Below are 13812 nucleotides of genomic sequence, written 5' to 3'. Positions count from 1 at the left end.
CCTGGTTTCCAGCCAAACAAAAGACAGGCATATGAGTTGAACATTTACCTCAGGTAGATACACTCCTTGGAGAGAACAATCATGGGAGAAAGAAGGGCTGCTCATGCACAGGGAGACAGCTCAGGGGGCAGGAGAGTATGCAGGGATGGACACTGGGAAGAGGTGACTGTGGGGAGGAAGTGGGAGGGGAGCTGTTGCATTGTGGTAAACTGCGGTCAATGTCATGAGACAACATGTATGTGAACTGCTGTATGGAAAATTAATCTGCTCTGTAAATCTTCACCCAAATCACAATTAAAAAAAAAAAAAAAAAAGAATTCACTGTTTCTTCAATGCTAGGGGTTGTAGCTATTTGACTAGAGAAGTATCTGCTTCCAAGCTTCTGCGGATTGTTGACAGAATTTCTCTCTTTGTGGTGGTAGGAGTGAGGTCTCCATTATCTTGCTGGCTGTAGGCTATGGGGCCACTCTTAGCTCCTACAGGCTGCTGGTAGTTCCTTGCTACATGGCCTTTCTCACAAAGGGCAGCTTAAAGCCATTAAGGGAGAATGTTACCTTAATTCAGTCAGCTAAGAAGTAATCTTGTATAACATAGTATCAACTAAGTGACATTTCATGTTTGTAATAATCTACTGGTTAGAATAAGTCATTATTTCTGTCCACATTCAAAGAGATATAATTACACAAAGGTGTGGATGCCAGGAGGCAGGAATTATTGAGGTACACCCTAGTGTTTACCCTCCATAACATTATAAAGACAATGAAGAGGAAAAACAAAGACTGGTTTAAAAAAAAAAAATTGCAATACTTATCTCTGACACAAGGCTTGTAGCAAGAATACATATAAAGAAGCCTTATAACTCAATTATAAGACAATAGAAACCCAGATTTTAAGAAGTGGGAAAGAAAATTGCAGAGACCTTGTAAAGAAAGAGTTGTATGTAGCCAGTAAGCACAAGAAAGGATGCGCTCATTAGTGATCCAACAAATTCAAATTAAAACCACAACGAAATATCACTGCCCACCCACTAGAATGGCTAATATTAAAATGATCAAAAATAACATATGTTGTTGTTGTTATTTGTCATCGAGTCGGCCCGACTCACAGCGACCCCTCCTTGGGTTTACGAGGCAGTATCACTATGGAAGTAGGATTGCCCCATCTTCCTTCTGAGGAGGGGCTGGTGGGTTTGAACCGCCAACCTTCTGGTTAGCAGTCAAGTGCCATAGGCACTATGCTACCAGAATATGGAGCAATGAGAGCTCTCATTTACTACAACTGAGAGTCTCAAATGGAAGCTATTTGGCAAGGTTTTTTTTAAAATAGAACTAAATACATATTTTCCCTACAATGCAACAATTCCACACCTAGTTATTTATTCAAGAGAAATAAAAACACATTCACACAAAAACTTGTATAAAAATGCTCATGGCAGCTTAATTCATAATAGTCTCAAAATGTAAATAATTAAAATGTCCAACAAGGTGGAGAGATAAACAAATTGAAGTATATCTAGCCATACAGTGGAATACTATTCAACAACAACAACAAAAAGGAATAAATTTATGATACACCTAACAACCAGGATAAATCTCAAAATAATTATGCTGAATGTGAACCCTAGCCTCCCTGGCCCTGAGACCAGGAGAACTTAGATGGTGCCTGGCTACCACTGCTGATCATACTTTAAGAAATCACAGTAAGAGGTCCCAAATAGAGTTGGGGAAAATGTGAAATAAACCTCAAAATCATAGGAAAAAAAAAAAAAAAAAAGACCAGGCTTACTGGTCTGATGAAGACTGGTAGAACCCCAGAGACTACAGCCCTTAGATACCCTTCAAGCTAGGAACTGAACTTAACCCCCATGACTCAACTGTCAGCCAAATGAATAGACAGGCCTGTAAGGTGGGCAGTAGTATCTAGAGAGTAATATCCTCATTACAACAATCAAGCGTATGAGATCAACGAGGACAGCATTTGCTCAGGGATAGAGCTAGGAAGGCGGAAGGGGATTCATCAAAGGAAGGATGAAGGAAAGGGATAGGCACAGGAAGAAAGTGGAAAGAATGCTGTTATAATGCGGGGATTGCCGTTAAATGTCACAAAAGAGAATGCGTATGGATTGCTGAATGGGAAACAAATTTTCTCTGCAAACTTTCACCCAAATCACAATTAAAAAATAATAATTGTTATGCTGAATGAAAGAACCCACACAAAAAGAGAACACACTGCTCGATTCCATTTATATGCAATTCTAAGGCAGGGACAATTAATATATAGTGATGGGAGGGGAATAAGTGGTGGCCTGGGGGTGAGGAGAGTTGACTGCAGAGGGACATGAAGGAACTTCTAGGGGTGACAGAAATATTCAATATCTTGAATATGGCAGTCATTACAAAGTATGTGTGATAGTTGGAGCTGTGTGTCAACTTAGCTGGATCACAATTCTGTGTGGTTTAAGCAGTTGTGATGTGGTTATTCCCATGATGGGATCAGATGAATATGTTTTGAGCAGCCAATCTGTTGAAAGGGAGTTTCCCTAGGGGTGTGGCCTGCTTCCAGTGTATTTATGGACATCCTGGGAAAAAAGACACTCTTATGTGGACCAGGATTCTGTTGTGCTTCCTACAACTGTCTGTGAGCGAACAATCCACCATTCGGCCTGGAGATCTTGGGTTTGTCATTCGTTGGACTCAACAGACAGTATACTGCCTGCGAACATTGAGTTCGTCAGCCCCTGCAGCTGCAAGAGTTGGGAAAAGCCTCCAGCTTGACGTTTGATCCAAGAACTTTGGACTTGCCAGCTTCTGTGAGTGTGTGAGCCATTTTCCTAAGATAAATTTCTCTTTCTCTATATATATAAGCTTTAATGGTTTTGTTTCTCTAGAGAACCCAGTCTAACATAGTATGTATATACAGTTGTCACACTTGATGTACACACTTGAAATGGGTATATTCAAATACGTATATGTAAACTATACCTCAATAAAGTTGGTTTAAAAATTATTACCTATGGTCAATCTGTAAGAATTGCCTATTAAAGCCAAGTGATTGGCAGATCAGGAAGCTGCTGTATAGTATTTGAAAAGCTGAGACATTCTATTAGAACAGGAAGAATTTGTTGTTGTTGTTGTTAAGTGCCATCGAGTCATTTCCGACTCATAGCGACCCCATGCACAGCAGAATGAAACATTGCCCGATCCCGCGCCAGCCCCACAATCCCTGCTATACTTGAGCCCATCATCGCAGCCACCGTGTCAATCCATCTCGTTGAAGGCCTCCCCCTCTTTCGTCGACCCTCCACCCTACCAAGCATGACATCCTTCTTCAGGGAATGGTCCCTTCTTACAACATGACCAAAATAGGTGAGACGAAGCCTGGCCATTCTTGCTTCCCAGGAGCATTCTGGCTGCACTTCCTCCAGGACAGATAGGAAGAATTTAGGATTATGGAAAAACGTTAGCCACTTCTCATCACACTAGGGAGCTTAAAGACAAAAAACTACAAAATGGGGGCTCAAGGCAAAATCAGAAGACAAGAGTGTGTCTATGACAGGTTTAGGAGAACCTCTTCTCTCTTGTGCCAGCACCAACATACGCAGCTGAATCAAAGTTAACCTTGTAGGTTATAGAACTCAGTGAATGGCAGACTGCTGTTGCTGTTGTTGGGTGCCGTCGAGTCAGTGCCGACTCAGAGACCCTGTGTACAACAGAATGAAACACTGACCAGTCATGCACCACCCTCACAATTCTTGCTATACCTGACCCATCGTTGCAACCTCTGTGCCAACCCATCTCGTTGAGGATCTTCCCTTTTCACTTTTATTTTTTTTTCATTGTGCTTTGGGTGCAAATTTACCAAGTAGATTTTGTTGTACAGTCAACAGTTGATGTACGTTTGGTTTCACTCCCCAATGACCATCCCCAACCCTAACCCTCTCTCCTCTCCCTTCCCTGTGACCTGCACCCCCCCATCACTGTGCCCTTCTTAGTTATGCACTCCTGTTTGTCCTACTTTCCCTCCACATGAATGGTGCCCCTTTGGTGTCCCATGGCTGATGGCTCCAAAGGACATATCTCCATAGAGTAAGTGGGTGCATTGCCCTGGGTTGGGTGTTCTGCATGTAAGTCTTACTACTGTTGGGCTGAGAGCCAGTCCTTGGGAGTGAGTCTTATCGCAGGCCCAAAGTATATCCTAGGGCCGCAGTCTTGTGTGTGGGGGGGTGTCCCACCAGACTCCATCTCACCAGTAATTCTGGTCATTGTTTTTGAATTTTGTTCTACATTCTTTCTCCCACTCTATCAAGGAGCTCCAGTTTTGATCCCTTCCTCAGTGGTTGGCATTGGTAGCCGGGCACCATCTCATGTACTTTGGAGATGTTATCAGGAGGGACCAGTCCCTGGAGAAGGATAACATGATTGGTCAAATAGAGGGTCAGTGAGATAGACTGGCACAGTGGCTGCAGCAGTGGGCTCACACACAGCGACAACAGTGAGGACGGGGCAGGACTGGGCACTGTTTTACACAGGGTTGTGCATAGGGTCACTATGACTCTCAGAACTGACTTGACAGCACCTAACAACTGAGCAACAACATATTACCATAGCTAATATTTCAGGATATCATATTCATTCAGGGAAGAGTCATAGTTGATGTAATAGCCTTGTGAGTAATCCTGACATTTTGTTTAACAACATGATCATCACGATCATCAGATCACAATTTCATCTCATCAAGTACTATAGGAAAAGCTCCAACTAGGAAGCAAATTCATGATTCCCATATTCTTGTTGCTTGTGCTTACCCATTGGTGTTATCCTCAGTTCACCAGTTGTTTATATATATATATATAGCAGTTCTTTTAAAACAGCATCTTATGAAAGTTGTTTAACCAAAACTAAATACAGTCCATAAATCCACTCAACCAATACACTCAAATGGCATATTTCACAATGGGCTAAATATGACAAGAAAGGGAGGGTCCCAGTGTCAGCCCTTCCTATTTCTGGAAATGCCATTCATTTCTCTTTCCTTCCACTCACTCATCCATCACACATTTCTGCTCAGTATACGGAAAATCAGGATTGGGTGTTTCAGTGGTAATCCATAGATTGATATCAATAAAGCCTCTTCTCTCTGTACTTTTCTTAACTTAAAAAATAAAATTATATGATTTTCTTCCATAATTTAATACATCATCTAGTGTGGCACCCAGAGTACACGCCACCACTGCCCTTGTTCCAAAGACCACTGATCTTACCTGTATTACTAACACAGCTTAGTAATTATTTTGACAACAGCCAAAAATGTAGAAAGATAAATTCTAATCATTTATAAGCACTTACAGTTCTAACCTAGACATAGTTATTAGTCAAGCAAAGATGATGGGATCTTGCTTTGGTCTTTGAAGTAGGTGCCTTATTCCTTCCTACTTATATAAGGAGGTGTAGTAAGGGAAGCCAACCCAATTCTTTTGTATCTTGAGCCATTTTCCTTGTCCCTGTCTTATTTGTTTCATCATCAAAGCCCTGAAATCTTACAGACTCAATTTGGGAGCACAAGTAAAGGGATCTATTGCATATCTAATGTCTTGGCTTCCTGGAACTCTGCTTTTATGCCACATCTTACTAAATGAAATTTTAATAAGAATAGGAATCCCTTTAACCTAACTGCAGTATAAATAAAGAAAAATAAAGAAGCCTCCTCAGTAGACAGAAATATGGACTGTCCTCTTTTGAGTCACAAAAACAAAATGTGCCTAGAAAAGTTCACCTATGCCAGTAGATATTGACACTACTAAAGTCTTATACCAAAAGGTGAAGTTCAAAGATGGTTGAAAAAGAAACATCCCTAACAGGTTAGTAAGGGAAGGCAGCTCTATACCCATAAAACCTTTTCAGTTGATGTGACAAACCATTCGCTGGTGACATTCAAAAACTCAATACATTTACATAGTAAGTAAACCAAAGTCACCTTTGGTGCAGCAACTCTTGAAGTGCTACGTAGGGTTAGGGCCCATCTCCTGGATTCCAGAAAACACCTGGTTTAAAAGAAAATATAGGCCCACCTGAGTTGCTTCCAAAAGAATGGGACTTATTTTGAGCTTGTAGATGCCTTGGATCTGGAAATCCACCAGGAAGCAAAGTACCAGGAACCAGCCACTCTGGGTGTGCTCACAGACTATGTGAACTGCTCAAAACGGTGGGCATCCCTCAATGTCAATCCTCCACTCCCCTCCCCACCAATGTGCTTCCTTTGCTTATTCAGTTTCTATTCCCTCATAACTTTAGCTTGGACTTGGTTCATCATAGCTCCCCTAACCACTGTCTCAGAATGAGGATGGCCTTAAATGTAAGTTCTCATTGAGAACTGAAAAATTCTTCTAAGCTTTTGAATATTCATTCAAATATTTACCAAGAACCGAGTGTGTGCCAAGCACCATCTTGTGCGTGGTGATACCCAGTTAAAATATGAAATTTTTGCCCCATGGAGCTATCATTCTAAATGACTAGAGGAAGACAGCCAAAAGGTAAAAAAAAAAAAAAAAAAAAACAACCAAACTCACTGCCATCAAGTCAATTCCAACTTATAGCAATCCCCACTGGATTTCCAAGGCTGTAAATCTTTATGGAAGTAGACTGCCTCATATTTCTTCCATGGAGTGACTGGTAGGTTTGAACCATTGGCCTTTTGGTTAGCAGCTAAATGCCTTAACCACTACACCACCAGAGCTCCTTAGAGTGAGACAGACAATGATGAAGAGTGGTACAGAGGAAAATGAAGGCAAGTGTGAGTGTTGGGTAGAAGGGAACACTTGGGTAGAGAGAGGCCTCCTCACTATCATATAGCCATGTGAGAGGGAGAGTTCACAAGATAAGGGATGACCTGGTTGTGCTGGGCTTCCCATAGGCAGTGACACAGACAAGTACGAGAAAATACTAAGATGAATACTGAAGAACTCAAGCCAGAGAATGGTATCTCACTGAGAATGGTTTGAAGGCAAGGAGGAGAAAGGTATAGCCCTAAGCACACGTAGCTCATGTGTTCTCTTCCTGACTCCTGCTGTTGAAGTTGAACAGGGGTATAGAGTGACCTGGTGATGTAGCAAGTAAGGCATCTGGCTGCTAACCAGAAGGTAGGTAGTTCAAACCCACCGGCTGCTCTGTGGGAGGAAGATGAGGCAATCTATTTCTGCAAAGATTTACAGCCTTGCAAACCCAATGCGGGTGACTATGAGTCAGAATCAACTCAATGGCAGTGAGTTTGGGCTTTTTTGATTTTTATCTTTCACATTAGGATTGGTGGCCTCATCCATTTGCAAGCCTGGAAATCTCTATGCTTTATGTCCACCATGATAACCAAGCCTGTGATCTGCTCTTAGCACTGGCATTTAAATCCACTGCAGGGGAGAGTGACTGCTTGTGCCTGTCAGTAAAAAGCCCCTTGCTGAAAGTCCCAAGAAATGACATCTGGTGTGTTAAGCTCATATTTTTATATCAAACCACTGACACGTTTCTGGTTATCCTCAGCTCAGCTCCCGCTCCTGGTCTCATCAATGGCTTTAGGTCATGAGAGGGTCCTTACAAGTCTATAAAACACTTGGATAGTGAGGCTGCTTAATTTTCTATGAACTCACATAAGTCATAGGCTTATGTTCCCTACGACTATAAAATTTAAACAACTCCTGACCATGAGTATTATCGTTATTTTAAGTTTCAGTTACAAGGAAACTCTTACAAGTCTCGTTATTAACCTACAACGGAGTTAGCCAGCACTAAACAATCAGCCTAAACCTGCTGGCATCAAAATGATTCTGACGCACGGCGGCCTTGTGTGTTTTTTAACCACCACTCCAAAACCAAACCCACCGCTATCAAGTTGATTCCAACTTAACGTAAATCATACTAGATCTCATTCACACTTCAAATTGAATTATTAAAGTTCAACTAGATTAAAAGAAAACTGTCCCCTGTTCAATGCAGATAAGTAAAATAAAGTTTATCAGGAAACGATATTGTAAGCTTACTATTTTGATATTTAAAGATACCCCTGTATGACATTTGTTCCTAAACACAAAAAACATACGTTTACATAGTAATTTTACAGTTCTTTTCTAGCAAAAACAAAAACCTTGATTATCAATCATATTTAACACAAACGCAACACACTGTTGTTGAGTCGGATCTGACTCATAGCAACCCCTCTTTGGGTTTCTGAGGCAGTGTCACTACAGAAGTAAACTGCCCAACCTTCCTTCTGTGGAGTGCCTGGTGGGTTTGAACCACCAGCCTTCTGGTTAGCAGTCAAATGTCTTAGGCACTATGCCACCAGAGCACCTATCAATCATATTAGAAATAAATAAATCATTTGTTAAAGTTATTATCAAACACAACTTTGGCAAAGCTACTTACATCCAAAGACTCTTCCTTCAGTAGGATGAGGGCCATGTTCTGTGACACCAACCGGCATGAATATCCTAAATGGGGGAAGGACGACACAGAAGAATTGATCACATCGCCTATTTTTCAATGGTTACTTGAATTCAGCCTCCATTCTTATATCCACGGTCCATTCTTAAATCCACATTTTTAAGCAAATTGAGTCATACATAGGAACTGGGCAAGAAAAAGTAAGCTTAAAATGATTTTCATTCTTCCAGAAAGCCTGAACAGAGCTAGTTGCAAAGGGTGGTATAACTAATGGCTAAATAAATACTTGTTGATTTTCTGTGCATTTTTCTTTATCCTTCTTCCCTTGTATAAATTGGGATAAGCCTTGGATTATCTAAAATAACAGCAAACACTTTAAGAAGACAAATGGAATCTAATGTTGTACCTAAAGCAGCATAAATATGACTACTGTAATATCAAGATCCTTCTTTGGCTTTGAAAAAGTGAGGTAATTCTCATAACAGACTTCAAAGGAATACTATTATACTTGAGGGAATCACTTTTCCTTCCACAGTTCAGACTACACCCCATTAAAAGAATTAAACTTGAGTTAAAAAAAAAAGTGGGGGGATTGTTTGAAACAAAAGTGGTCTAATACCAATTCTCATCAATGATTTCCCTTGCATTTTTCAATAAAGTTTTATTTAAAGGAGAACCAAGATATTCTTTTCTGCTTTCCCTCCTAGCAGGTAAACCTGTTGTCTATGATGGCCTTTACTATTCAAGCTCTGCCATCCACTCAGATATAGATGGAGACCTCTGGTGCTTCAAAAAGGGCAAAGGATGGTGGTGTCTGACCTCCTCAATTTCACGATAAGGGAATAACAGCAGCAACCCACTGTCGTCACATTGATTCTAACTCACAGCGCCCCTAGAGGACAGAGTGGAACTGCCCCAGAGTGTCTCCAAGGCTGTCAATCTTTACAGAAGCAAAGCCCAAACCAAACCCACTTCCGTGGAGTGGATTCTGACTCACAGAGCCCCTAAAGGACAGAGTGGAACTGCCCCAGAGGGTTTCCAAGGCTGTCAATCTTTACAGAAGCATAGCCCAAACCAAACTCACTGCTGTGGAGTCGATTCTGACTCACAACGCCCCTAGAGGACAGAGTGGAACTGCCCCAGAGGGTCTCCAAGGCTGTCAGTCTTTACAAAGCCCAAACCACACCCACTGCTGTCGAGTAGATTCCAACTCACAACGCCTCTAGAGGACAGAGTGGAAGTGCCTCTTAGGGATTCCAAGGCTGTCAATTTTTGCAGAAACAGACTGCCTCATCTTTCTCCCGTGGAGCTGCTGGTGGATTGGAACAGCCAATCTTTTGGTTAGCAACCCAATGCTTTAAACTTAACAGCATCACCAGAGCTCTTTCATGACTGGGGAGGAGGATCAAAATAAACAGCAACAGCCCAAGGCTGATTCCTATGAGGCAGAGGTCACTCATGCTGCCACCCTGCAAACTACCAATTCTGACACCAACCATCCCTCCCAAGGCTCTCTCTACTTCTCTGCTGGTTTCATTAATATGTTGATATGGCCACACAGAACTCACAGACAAAACTCAGAATTATGGGATTTAGTAGAGAAGTAACAGGTTACAATTCAGGTTCGAAAACAACTCAGGACACAGTTCTTCAATTAGTACAGCTTCTCCTCAGCTGCTTCTCTCTTTCCTCAGCCTCTGCCCTGTTTAGACAAGTGTTAGAAAGCTCTTTTAGTTTTGCCAACACACGCCTAGGGAAGCACCCCATTCCACCAGCAAGGCTCCTGCCCAAAGGCACTCAGCTGTCTCACTCCACGGGCTGGGACGCCCACTGCACACTCAGCTGCTGCCTCTCTTCTGTCTCAGCAAAGTATTACAGCTCTTTGTATCCTGGGTCAAGGAGATTTAGCAGAGGGATCTCAGGTCCAAATGATACATTGCATTCCTGGCTCTTCTTTCTTGATGAGAATTCCCTCCTTTGTGCCTCTGCGATGGCTCATTTTAAGCCTAGCAGGATAGAAAAAACTCTCCACATACCTTATTTGTATGGGCCCACCTACACAAGGTTCCATGTACCTTATTACATTATAAGCAAGCTACCCAATCCCCTTGGTGGGCCACAATCACTTCACATTTGCATAGTCCCACCCAGTCAGCTGGTAGGAGTCATGGCTTTCTAGTTACTTCTTGGTCACAGCCAGCTACCCAGAGGGAGTGAGTAGTTGGACCTGTGGGCTCGGGACCATAGTTGCAGGGAACATCAAGCTCAATTGGCATAATATACTGCACAAAACATTGTTCCACCTCCTACTTTGGCGAGTAGCGACTGGGATCGTAAAAGCTTGCAAGTGGCCATCTAGATGCAATGATGGGTCTCTCCTTGTCCAGAGCAAAGAAAAATGAAGAAAACCAAAGATTCATGGAAACAATTAGTCCTCGTGACTGCTACACCATGCAATCCTCAGCCTATATGACTATGAGACCAGAAGAACCAGACGGTGCCTGGCTACCAATGTCAACTCAGAGGAGGATCTATGGAGGAGATCCTGGATAGAGAGGGAGAACAATGTGGAACAAAACTCAAAATCATTTGGAAAAAAAAGGGGGGGGGACCAGGTTTGGTCCCTAGCTGCCCTTCAGGTCTGGAATTGAACCCACACCTATGGCTTCCATCCAAACAAAAGACAGGCATAAGAGTTGAACATGTATCTGAGGTAGACACACTCCTTGGTGAGAACAATCATGGGAGAAAGAAGGGCTGCTTATGCACAGGGAGACAGCTCAGGGGGCAGGAGTGCATGGAGGGATGGACACAGGGAAGAGGTAACTATCGGGAGGAAGTGGGAGGGGAGCTATTGCATTGGAGTAAATTGTAGTCAATGTCATGAGACAACGTGTGTGTGAACTGCTATATGGAAAGTGAATTTGCTCTGTAAACTTTCACCCAAATCACAAATAAATAAATAGACCATGGCTACAAGAGCTATATTAAGTAATTTGCTGTACTGCAAAGTGCCTAGAGACCTAGAAATCTATAAGGGACAAGGCCTGTCTTGATACCTCCCCACTGAAATCTATACCCTCTAGTGTGGGGAGGCTTCAGCAAACCCCAAGACTGAAGGTGTCCTGTCCAGACTCTAGTCACTCTTTCAATCATCCTATCACCTCTCACTGACCCTTGAGAGAGTTCGGATCAACTGTGTGATCTTCACCAAACTCCATCTCAAATTATTTCACTGAAAAAAGCCAAGCAAAGAATCCTTCCACCAGGAAAACAGACACTCACAACCAGTTTCTTCTCAGTACCTTAAGATAATGGACCAACAATTACAGCAAAACAAATCCTCAGTAAGTAGAATTCCAAAGTTGGATCCAGTATGTGGTTGGTGATCTCAAAGAAGGGGATTAAGCAATGTTGTTGGGTATAGTTGAGCCCATTCTGACTTATAGTGACCCCATGGGACAGAGAAGAATTGCCTCTTAAGGTTTCCTAGATTATAATCTTTATGGGAGAAGATACCTAGGTCTTTCTCTCACAGATCCACTGGGTAGATTTGAACTGCCAACCTTCCAGTTAGCAACCGAACACTTAATTGTTGCACCACCAGGGCTCCTTGGCCTTAACCAATAACTGTTCTTGAAATAAGGATTCTGGATTCTCTGCAAAACAGGCAAAAACATCCACTTCCACAGGCATTCTAGTCAGGTACAAAAAGAGTTAGGGTTTTAACTGACAAGTCACAGAACATTCCTGTGTTCATTCCTTCTCAGCAGATATTCTCTTCATCCTTAAGAGATGTTACTAAAAAGGACAAAATAGAACTCAAGATAGGCATTCATTACCAAAAAAAACAAACCCACTGCCTTTGAGTCAATTCCAACTCACAGCGCCCCTACAGGACAGAGTGGGACTGCCCCATATGGGGTTTCCAAGGCTCTCAATGAAAGCAAAGCCCAAACCACACCCACTGCTGTGGAGTGGATACTGACTCACAGCGCCCCTAGAGGACAGAGTGAAACTGCCCCACAGGGGTTCCAAGGTGGTAAGCTTTACGGAAGTGGACTCCCACATCTTTTTCCCACAGAGCGGCTGGTGGGTCCAAAGCGCCAACCTTTTGGTTAGCAGCCAAAACCTTTCACCACTACACCACCAGAGCTCTTAAGTTCTGCATAGTAGGACGGAAGTCACTGAACTTTGTTTCTCATCAAGATTCTACAAATGCATTCTGTCTTCCTGCAGTTTCTGAGATTAGGTCCAGGAGGGAGGTCCACATTTTGTTTTCATTTACAAAAGGGGATATTGCAACTTTAATTATTTCCCTCCATTCAGGCTTACTCTTCCTCCCCAGGGACGGCCAGCCACTTCACACAGTGCAGACTGCTACAAATTCAGTATAACTAATACAAAAGGATTTGCTGGTAGTTTGTGATTTGAACAACAGCTACAGAAGCAGGCTATAATTTTTAAATCTTAGTTTTTTGCTTTATTTTATATTTTTCAATTCAAGCAAAATGCCATTTGACAAGGGAAGCTAGACAAAGATTTTATAGGAAAGGCTCAGTATTTTCCGAGCCATGGCAGGGGAGGGGGGAAAAACTGGCGCCATGTTCATGCACTTCAACAGATACAACTAAAGGGTTCTAGGAAGAAAGATGTTTATTGGTTGTTGTTGTTGGTGCGTTGGTTTGTTTCTTTGAATTTGGAAGATGAAGCAAGGTTTTGCTTGGAGAATTATCACCCAGAACACTTGCAGTAGACAGACCATGGAAACTTTCACACAGTTAATTGGGACTTAGCTAAAGTGGCAAATTACGTGATGTCAGTCCCAGTTTGGTGTGCTTGATTTCTAATGTTTGTGGATAAGATGAGATCAACTCCTGGAAAAGAGCCAGGTGTGAAATGTGAATCCACACGTGTAAATTGAGGTCTAGTTTTTTAATCTCACAATCTCACAAGACGACCATCAAGTGACTGAGCAGAAAACCTCTGGGATTTCACTTTTTACAACAGTTGAAATGAGCAGCACATTGTAAAAGTGGTTAGTCTTTCTACTACCTGGATATAATCGACATTCAAAGAAAACAAAATATTATAGAGTCTACAGCACTTAAAGTAGACCTGGGTTTTAAGACAATAAAATAATATTTACACTGGAAAATGCTGCCAAGGCAAATCTCCCAAATCTCGCAGCCAGGGTCCCTGCTTTTGTTGATGGTTGCTGTCCAGTCGATTCTGACTCTTGGCAGCCCCACATGACGGAGTAGAACTGCCCCCATGGTGTTTTCTGGGCTGCAGTACTTACTGGAGCAGATCACCACCAGGTCTTTCGTCTGTGGAGGCTCTGGGTGGGTTTGAACCACCAACCCTTCAGTTTGAAGTCAAG

At 42.3% G+C, this 13812-nt stretch overlaps 1 protein-coding gene across 1 annotated transcript in view; it reads right to left on the bottom strand.

Annotated features, from left to right (window-relative positions):
- Positions 1-13812, bottom strand: part of LOC103198374 (phospholipid-transporting ATPase IB) — an 826205-nt gene that overhangs the window by 666575 nt on the left and 145818 nt on the right. The window contains exon 19 of the mRNA XM_042781171.1: positions 8412-8476. Within this exon, the coding sequence (XP_042637105.1) occupies positions 8412-8476 (65 nt within the window). The remainder of the gene's footprint in view (positions 1-8411; positions 8477-13812) is intronic.

The sequence above is a fragment of the Orycteropus afer genome, unplaced genomic scaffold, assembly GCF_000298275.1.
Source record: "Orycteropus afer afer isolate SDZICR_OR568_19922 unplaced genomic scaffold, OryAfe1.0 scaffold00092, whole genome shotgun sequence".
NCBI lineage: Eukaryota > Metazoa > Chordata > Mammalia > Tubulidentata > Orycteropodidae > Orycteropus > Orycteropus afer.
Note: the sequence above shows the minus strand (reverse complement) of the source record. Positions and strands in the feature narration are given on the sequence as shown.